Below are 10290 nucleotides of genomic sequence, written 5' to 3' on the forward strand. Positions count from 1 at the left end.
CTGAAGGTTTAAGGTATTTCTTATATACACACGAATGTACAAGCTTAGCATCAGGTGGACCATCCACAGCAATAACAGTCTAGCTGATGCTGCTCCCCCGTTAAATTTCTAAGGAACCCCCAATGTCATAACACTGGATTCTCACAAAAAAGAAGAGTCCTCTGGCTTTTCAAGGACCAATCTGTTGATGCATTGATGACATCGCCTCCAGCCAATGGAGGAATAAAAGTCAGCAATGTCACTCTAGGCAACACGATGACCATGTACATACGCAATAGACAATCTTTATAGAATTTCTTCAAACCATAACAGGTACAAAATGAATTCTTTGGTCTCAAAGTCTCTGAAAATCTTTAAATGAAGCGAGGTACCAGACTTTGTACGATGAAAGACAAGCTGTGAAGCTTTGTGTATTCAGCAAATATGATGTCCAACACCGAACAGTGATTCCAGATATTGACTACTGTTTCGTAGAATTCTTGGTCAGCATGGTGGGAGGATATAGAATTGCTTCATAAACCCATCTATTTCAAATGAATGTATGTAAATGAAAATATCAAATGCTGTGGAACAGTGCTCATGTAATAATGTAGTCACTGCTCATGCCTCCTTCCAGAAGGATTTCCAACTGTTAGTTCCGAGGGCAACCGATTGGCCATCTCTTTAATTATGCCAAGGCTCCTCCCCACCAGCAAAAGGAAATCTGCCAAGCTATGCTTCTCCAACTGGTTCAACGTCTTCAGCAGTCTCTCTTCACAACTGGAATCTCAGAGTTGGGGGAGAGACCCCGCGAGTCATTTAGCCCAATCCACCCCTCCCATTTGGGATGCGGGTGGCGTTGTGGGTTAAACCACAGAGTCTAAGACTTGCCAATCAGAAGGTCGGTGGTTCGAATCCCCACAACGAGGTGAGCTCCTGTTGCTCTGTCCCTGCTCCTGCCAACCTAGCAGTTCAAAAGCACGTCAAAGTGCAAGTAGATAAATAGGTACCACTCCAGCGGGAAGGTAAATGGCATTTCCGTGTGCTGCTCTGGTTCACCAGAAGCGGCTTAGTCATGCTGGCCACATGACCCGGAAGCTGAACGACAGCTCCCTTGGCCAATAAAGCGAGATGAGTGTCGCAACCCCAGAGTCGGTCACGACTGGACCTAATGGTCAGGGGTCCCTTTACCCTTTACCCCTCCCATTTCTTTACAATATCATTTCCATACTATTAGAACTTCCCTCCAGTGGATGCATCAAAAAAATTCAGAAGTATAGCACTTGACTTTACATCTCCACATAACCTAATAGCTAAACGGGGGTGAACAAAGAAGTGAAAAAGCTTGTAGAAGTTACAGATTGTTTACAAGTTTCTAGAGTTACTAGTTTACTTCAGGTCCCTGTTGCTGCTTCCAGCAGGGCTTCTGCAAATGCCCCATCCTTCATCCATGTCTATTTTCGTATGTAAACACTTGGCAGAAAAACACCCTCTGGGCATGCTCAGTAGCGCTGTGTTCCGTTCACCTCGTCGTTGCAGCAGGCAACTGGAAAGTCACATGTCACAACACAGTAAAAAGTACACGGGCAACTATTCTTAGTCGAGGAATGTATACAGTGCCTCATTGCGGTACCTCAAGAGCCAACCTTCAGAGAGCCGTGACAGTGCCTTGATACTAAACAAACCCTATGAATCTTTCACCAGCGAAAGAACAATCTCAAGCTCCTTTTTTTAAAAAAAAAACAAAAGCAAATTTTAGAAAGTCTTCATATTCATGAGCCTAGCCATGGAAAGTTTCAGCAGAGAATAAACAAGCCAAAGCAGGGAAGGAATAAGGTAAACAGCTCTGCCATGATGTGAGAGATCTGGGAGACAGTTTTGCCTGCTGTGTGTTTTTACTGCTGCATTTAGGCCTTAACCAGCCATGCAAAGTATATGGCTTATATATATATTGCATTTGTGGGGAAGGACCCCAATTGCTTTGTTTGTGACGCTCGTATGTTGCATGTCTGTTGGATTCATGTTGCATTTGTGGGGAACGGCTGTAGTTTAATCATGGCGCATCTGCTCTGCATTGCAGAAGCTCTCAGGTTTAATCTCCAGCACCTCCAGGTACGACTTGGACAGAGATAGACCTGAAACTCTGGAAAGCCACCAGCAGTCAATGTAGGCAATACTGGCCCAGGCAATACTAGGATCATAGAACTGACCTAGATAGACCATTGGTCTGACTGGGTATAAAACATATTCCTCTGTTGCTATTAGAAGGAGGCTGCAGTAGTGGTTTGCAAAGTTATCTGCCAGCTATCCTCCTCTCCCTAGGACAGCAGAAAACATATTATTTACCCCGCTTTCCCCCTCCCCAAGCAGTATAAGCTAAAACAGTGGCTCTTTCTAAAAAAGAGATAAAACGTTGCATCCCTTTTTTCCCAGTGATGTCTTGCTTGTGTACAAATATGTGATGCTGTGGGAGCAGCGGAAAATGCTCCAGCAGACTTTTGCATACACCAAGGAAGGCAGGGAGAATCTACTGCTCTTATTCTTGGTGGATATGAAAGCAAAAGCAACTGGGGAATAAATAAATATATCATTCCCCCCACCCCCTACAGATTTCTAGACTCAAGGAGTTTAGTTTGTTATGTCGTGCTGCCAGAATTGCATTCTTTGGGAATGACTAATATTGACATGGGGCTGAGATGGAAGATACTAAACTGTAAGTGCTTCATGGGAATGATAGGCAAACATGCATTTGTTAAGAGATACTTATCATGAATAAATTGTTTGGTTCAGGCTTTGTGCTTGAGCCACTAATTGTCCTTATTGTCTTGTAATGCATGCTTAATTTTTGTATTATTATTCTACTCTGTCAGAATTACCCCCAGGTAACCCCAGACTTCCAACCTACCTGCTTGATTTTATAAAACAAGATGTTCTGTGATGTTTCCTTCACCTACTTGGCCATATATTGGTGAATGAAGCTAGCTTTTCCATTTCTACTCTAGATGGACAATGTTTAAACGGACCATTTGATTGTGATCTATCAAGTCAAGGAGGCTAATGAACCACCAATGAGAATTCTTGTTTGGCCAGTACTGATATCTCTCTGATTCCACTATGGAAGAGAATTGCACACAAGACCGGCTCTTCAAAGATCAGGAATTCTCCTCTGAGCTGCTAAAGCAGCTCAACGTTTTACGGCAGAACAGTATCCTAACTGACGTTGTCCTGTGTACGGGTGACACAGAAATCCCTTGCCACAGGAATGTACTTGCCTCAAGTAGCCCCTACTTCAAGGCAATGTTCTGCAACAACTTCAAAGAGAGTGGCCAGGAAAAAGTCAGCCTCAGAGACATTGACTCAAACATTCTTCATTGCATCATTGTCTACGTTTACACAGGAGAGATCCTAATGACAGTGGAGAATATTTTGTATCTAATGGAAACTGCTTCCATGCTCCAGTACATGAAGCTATTTGAGGCCTGCTCAGCCTACCTCCAGGACCAACTTGCTCCAGATAACTGCCTCAGCTTGATTCGGCTCTCGGAGATCTTGCACTGTGATAAACTCAAGAAGAAAGCCAAAGCAATGGCTCTGAAGTGTTTCCCTGAAGTAGCCATTTCCGAAGACCTGAAAGAACTCTGTGTTTTGGAGTTGATAGACTATCTTGGAGATGATGAGCTTTGTGGAGAGGAGGAACAAGTTTTTGAGGCTCTCATGGTTTGGGTGAGGCATGATCCCCAGGCACGGCAAAGCTATATCCAAGACTTGTTCAAGAAAGTAAGGCTTCAGTACGTCCATCCAACATTTTTCTTCCACTTCATTGCCAACGATTCTCTCATTCAGTCGTCCCCAGCATGTAGAAATATCCTGGAACTGGCCCAAAAGCAGATGTTTTCTCTGTATAGCACCAGTGCTCCAGATATCAAACCTATGTGGCACGTTCCTCGGCGATATTCATGCCGGGAATTCCTCCTCCTGGTTGGTGGCCGGAAAGACAACCAACAGACAACGAGGGATGTCTTGCTGTATGACGAGAAGACAAACCAATGGTTGAGCCTTGCCAAATACCCAACACGGCTCTACAAGGCCTCTGTAGTGAGCGTCCACAGTAATGTTTATCTCCTGGGAGGCATTCCCATTGGCAATGGGAAGAACCAAGTCAGCGACAATGTTTATATCTTCTCACTCAAACTTAACCAGTGGAGGCTAGTGGAGCCCATGTTAGTTCGGCGCTATTCCCACAGGAGCATTGCCTATAAAAACTATATTTTTGCCATTGGGGGCATTGGAGAAAACCAGGAGATCCTAAATTCCATGGAAAGATATGACAGTATCTACAATGTTTGGGAGCACATGGCAAACATGCCTGTTGCGGTTCTTCATCCTGCTGTGTCTTCCAAAGACCAAAGAATCTATCTCTTTGGAGGGGAAGACACGATGCAAAACCCTGTCCGGCTAATACAGGTAACTCCCAATCTTCAACCATCTCACCTTCAAGATGCCAGTTGTCCTCTTTAGAGACAATGTTGAGTATACACAGAGACACGATTTCAGGCTTTTGAGTCCATTGGATCTGACCACACGTGGCTGCTCTTATGTTCTCCAAAGTAATGAATGACTTGTGCCCAGACTCAGCTGTCAATATAAAATTCTATCTGTTACCTTGATGATTTATCATGAATTCCATGCTGTAGTTCAGGAGTAGCCAATACAGTGTCCTCCAGATACTGTAGGAATACAACTCCCATCATCCCCTGACCACTTTGGGTCATGCTTGCTTTAGGAGCTGTTGTCCAACAGAATTTGGAGGGTACCGCTGCTGTAAACACTCAAATGCACTTACTAAGCAGAAACTGTCTTCTCCAGAAAACTACATGCATATTCATTTCTGTTTACACATGCAATTAATTCATTAATAAGAGTTTAACGAACTTCCACAATGACACTTTGCAAAGTCTTTGCTCTTAAGGAGGCCTACCAAGAAGGCTTGCATCATTTAGCAGCATGTAGTTCAGTGTGTATATTTGTTGATGTGAATATAAGCCTGACATTTTGAACGTCCCAGGCAGGCCAGGCCAACTGCCAATCAAAGACTTGAGTCCAAAGACATCTGTGTGGTCTGCAAAACATTGCTAGACATGGCAAGCCATGCAAATTGCACATGTGTCTCAGAAGTCCTTTAGCCACTTTAGCAAGGCAAACCTGAATCTCAGACATTAGAGGAAGCTCTAATGCATCTTTACCATGCAGAAGGTCTCAGGTTCACTTCCTGGCATCTCCAGGGAAGTCTGGGAACGCCCCCTGTATGAAATCCTGGAGAGAGTATATAAACAAATCTGAGTTGGATGAACCAATCATCTGACTCAGTAAAAGGCAGCTTCCTGTTTTTCCATGTATGGGGATAGATGTCTCTACCAACAACAAAATGTAAGCCGGGGGGAGGAGGAGCAAGAGGGAATTCCACCATTGCCACCAAAGCAGGAGGGATAGCAGAGGGAGATGAAGGCAATGGGATTCCCAAAACAGTGATTTGCTCCACATCCCCAATGGAATGGTTCTTCCAAGGACTGTTCAGTGTTCAATGGTTGTGGTTGCTGTGAACAGTCACCCTCCCTTTCAGAAATGAAATCGGGGCATGCAATCAGAGATGCTCTTTTTACATCTAATCCCAGAAATCTCATTTATGTGTTGGGTGTTCCTCAGGTATATCATGTGTCCAGGAACATGTGGTTCCGGATGGAGACCAGAATGGTGAAGAACGTCTGCGCACCAGCAGTTGTGATTGGAGACCGGATTTTTATTGTTGGAGGTAATTTGTTTAAGTGCTCTTAGACTGTTTTCACAACGCAGGTGCTCAAGGATGAGAGTGGGTAACCTAAGGTCCTAAATGATGCTGATTACCACAACGCCTTGGCCATTGGCTCTGCTAGCTGAGGCTGATGGGATTTAGAGTCTGACTGTATCCCACCGCTGGCCCCAACACTGCTCTGTTTCTTCTTTACTGCATGCCATTGTGGTGTGCAATTGCTTTCCACAACTGGTCACGCAGCCAAGTCTGTGTGTGGACATTGTGAAGTGCCTTGGAGCTTATTGCTTGAAACCTTCAAGGCAGAAAAGGGGCTATTTCAGTGGTTGATGCCAAAGTCCCTCTCACTTGCCTTCTGCAATAGTAGAACTACAGTCTATCCTCTCCTTATTTTTACAGTCTTCTGTGTCGGGATTATAAACATGCCAAGAAGGAATAAAGCAGAACACGTCATGGAAAAACCCACCCCACACTAGATTTTGCTGTATGCTTCTGTAGACTTATGAACTTGATGTTTTTGTCCACGTACAAAAACTAGTTTTATATTCCACCTGTAATTCCATTCAGAGGTAGACCCTAGTTGTTATTAACTGAACGGATCTGAAGATAAGTGGATGGTAGGAAGTTTATGGAAGGAAAGTTTCTGTGTACTCTTCTCCCTCCCCTGGCAATTGTTTTGCACAAATGCGCATATTAGGGCAGACAAAGGTATGTGCACATTAGGATAAATTTACACTGAAATGCTAAAGAATTTTAAAATAAAATAATAATAATAATTTATTATTTATACCCCGCCCATCTGGCTGAGTTTCCCCAGCCACACTGGGCGGCTCCCAATCAAGTGTTAAAAAAACAGTACAGCGTTAAATATTAAAAACAGACACTTCAGGTTAAAGACTCCGCTAACCCAGAAATAGTGCCACGGGTTAAGAACTTTGCTTCAGGATGAGAACAGAAATCGCATGGCGGCGGCGGCAGCAGCGGGAGGCAGCAGCGGGAGGCCCCATTAGCTAAAGTGGTGCTTCAGGTTAAGAACAGTTTCAGGTTAAGAACAGACCTCCAGAACAAATTAAGTTCTTAAACCAAGGTACCACTGTGGTGTGGAAATGTGGAGAACAGAATTTAAGATTGAGAAACAGGGAGAAACCGGAATTGACAGATTCACCCATCCCAAACTCTGTGTGGTCATTTTGCAGGGGTCCTGTGGTCAGGGGTTGCGGAAGGAAGGGGGTGTGGTGGGGGCAGGTCGCCCCAGGTGTCACCACTGGGGGGGTGACAAAATGCTGGGTGGCACTCACCACAGCGCCTGCAGCGCACCCAAGCCACACGTCTCTCCTGGGAGTGACGCAATGGCTTTGGCGTGCACAGGCTCAACACTGCCCCATATGGTCTGCCCGCCGCCTCCCCCTCAGCTGTAGGGTGGCTGAGTGGGGGGAGGCAGGCAGACCCTGTGGAGCATCCTATCCCGGCTGGCCCCACCCCTTGGTGTAGGGCACATGTGCCACCCCAGGTGCCCGATTGGCTTGCTCCACCACTGCCTGTGGTGCATAGCTTGGACTTTGGCCTTGAGATTCAACCCTAGCTACATAACCCTGAGGAAAAAGCCTTTCTGGAGGATTGTGGGTCCCTTCTGAACAATATGGGAATGATAGAGGGGGCTGCTGAAAGAAGGGGAAACCACCCCCTAATCAGTTGTCAGCTGGTCTGATTTTGAATGATTGCTCTCTCCACCCCAGGCCTCTCGCACTTTACATCCTGAATAAGGCTTTTTTCTGCATGTTTTTTCCTTTATGAAATTTATGTCTGTGTTGGAAAACAAAAATGTATGAAACAGTTTGGTATGAGAGAAAACAAGGAGCTCAAAATGTGAACGCAGAAGAGATGAGAAAAAGAAGATTTTTTTCCACACAAAAAACGCCTTCAAATGTATTTATTCTGAACCTTTGTGCCAATAATTCAACTGACAAGCTTAAGCCGTAAGCTTTGGGGGGGGGGGGTTTACTTAACAAAGCACACAAACATTTCGTCTAATTTCAAACATAATTCCTTCTCTTTTAAAGTGGAGAGATTTACTACCGATAAGTTTTCATTTACCAAGTAAGTATGCCATAACATGATCCAGTTGTTCTTGGCTTATCAGCAACTGGAACTGAAAAATCACAATGATAACAAACACATTCCTTAAAGGGGGGGCAGCCAGTATATTTCAAGTCTTCATTGCACAATACACATCAAACAAAGCTGGGTTCATTGGCTCAAGTAATGGGATTCTTGCTTTTAATTAAATGGTGCTTTCTTTTTTGATGTTATCACCTACTGCAGTTGTGTCTAAACCTACATTGGTTCTGAGTTGAACCACTAAGTGATAAAACATAGTTGTTTGAAAGGAGAAGAATATAGCAAAAAGAGAGCTTTCCAAAGCTCGTTTTCAAGTTCTCAGAACTGAGCTATCTAGCAACTCAGATTTACCAACAACACCTTAATATTTATTAGATTTCTGTCATCTTCAGGGTAGGAAAGGGAAGTTCCTCCATACTTTTGCCTACTTCCTGCTCCCAAAAAAACCACAACCTTACAAGCTGTGACGATTTGCTATGCAGTAGGCAAAAACCAAATGGCGATCTGCCAAATGGACAAAATTTCTACCAGGCCCCTGCCCCAAAAGCAGCCACCCCATGACAGGCATAGCAATGCCAAACGTAACAGCCCTAAATTAGGGAGGGCGGGCATGTGATCCGATGCACGCAGCAAAAGAGACTGGAAAAAGCTGCGTGCCAAGAATATATAACCTTTGGGCCAACCCTCAAAATGGTAACATCAAAATCTCCCCAACAACCCAAATTGGCCCAATCACAGTCATGGCCATCCAAATGGTCCCGCCCAGTAACCAAGAGGGGGTGTCCTGTTAGACCCCACCGCAACACATGCTCTCCATGAAGGAGAACACGCTTTGCCATCCCATCAACCATTCTTCCTTTGAGGGCATTCTCTCCTTCCGTTTCCATGCACAGAGAATCCTTGCCACTAACAGCATTTTAAATGTCTGGTGTGCATGTGACCATAGTCAAAAGGGACAGAGCTATTCACACAAATGTTTTGCCACATGGAGCAGCTCTGACAAGCGCTGCAGTATCTGTGCCACAAGTGTGTTCCAGGCCCGGGTTTCAAATATTTTGGAATTAACAATCACCAGCACTTCTAACTCTGAAACCGCCTCTTTAGGCATTCAACACAAAGGATTTTTGCAAAATTCATAATTGTCTGGTGTGTTTCTCTCTCTTCCCCCCTCCACCCCCCTCCAGGGTACACCAGACGAGTGATTGCTTATGATACCAAGGCTAATAAATTTGTGAAATGTGCAGACATGAAACACAGAAGGATGCATCACGGCGCTGCGGCGATAAATGAGAAGCTGTATCTGACCGGTGGTCGCTGCCTTACCTTTGACAATGAAATCAAAGACTCTGATTCGCTTGAGTGCTACGACCCCAAGACAGACACCTGGGTTTCAAAGGGGCACCTGCCCCACAGACTCTTTGACCATGGGTGTCTGGCACTCCAATGTGTGCCTTATGCCAACCTCTTGTGAGAGGAGGGCTGAGGGAAACGGCTATTGTCCTCTTCAACTTGAAAGGCCCACGTTCCTCCTGCATAGAGAAGGCTGGTAAACTCTTGCCAGGAAAACCACCAAAATGGACAAACAAATAAGGTGGAGACCTTAGGGTTTCAGTTCCTGGTTCAGACTCCCATTCCCCACTATATCTTGAGGCAAAAGTGACATAGTGGCAGATTTTGAGTGTGATGAAATTTCTGTTGTGCATAATGTTTGGAGCTTCTTGTGGGTGGGTGGTTTACCATGAGGGATATAATTTGGATTTGTTTGCCTAAAACACCAGAATGTCCCATCTCCTCTTTCCTGCCCTCTGAGGGACTTTCCTCACAACCTCAATGGGCCCTTGAGGGAATTTGTGACGCAGATCAAGATCAGGCATTGGCTTCTAACAGGTCTTCCAAGCAACCCCATCCAGACAACAGCGACTGTTGATTCTTTTTTTATGGTTTTCATGTGTATATCTAAAGTGTTCACTGTTCCTGTTTTCTTAGAAGCTGTCTCCCTTGACAATTAAAGAACATGTCCAATTCTATGGTGCTTCATAAAAGCAGCAATGGATTGTGGGAAGGCTCCGCACTGTTTGACAGGGCTTAGTGGCACCCAGAAGTCAGGCATTATGGTTGGACGACTGCGAACCATGGATGAACTCCAAAGCGGTAGAAGGTGCCAGTGGGCCATGGCATGAAACACAGGAAGAAGCTGCCTCAGGCCGGGTCAGACCGTTAGCCTATATAGCTTAGCATTTCCTACACTGACTGGCAGCAGTTCTCCAGTGTTTCAGACAGTCCTACCAGAAGATGCTGAGGATTGAACCAAAGCAGATGCTCTACTACTGAACTGCAGCCCTTTCCCAAAGTAGGGAGCAGGCCCCAGGTGGGAATGGGATTATAGC

At 44.9% G+C, this 10290-nt stretch overlaps 1 protein-coding gene across 2 annotated transcripts; it reads left to right on the plus strand.

The window, feature by feature from the left end:
• The first annotated feature begins 1604 nt into the window (after positions 1–1604).
• On the plus strand, positions 1605–9928 carry KLHL38 (kelch like family member 38). Of its 2 annotated transcripts, none has more exons than XM_081919296.1 (4): positions 1605–1815; positions 2982–4443; positions 5683–5788; positions 6185–6539. In XM_081919296.1, the coding sequence occupies exons 2-4, from the start codon at positions 3094–3096 to the stop codon at positions 6259–6261; spliced, it is 1533 nt and encodes a 510-aa protein (XP_081775422.1). In that variant the 5' UTR covers positions 1605–1815; positions 2982–3093; the 3' UTR covers positions 6262–6539. The 2 variants fall into 2 exon arrangements, with proteins under 2 accessions (XP_081775422.1, XP_081775421.1); XM_081919295.1 differs by lacking the exon at positions 6185–6539 and adding an exon at positions 9088–9928 and having other exon boundaries at positions 1607–1815.
• Positions 9929–10290: the final 362 nt, after the last annotated feature.

Source organism: Podarcis melisellensis, assembly GCF_964234715.1.
Source record: "Podarcis melisellensis genome assembly, chromosome: 7".
NCBI classification, from domain to species: Eukaryota; Metazoa; Chordata; class Lepidosauria; order Squamata; family Lacertidae; genus Podarcis; species Podarcis melisellensis.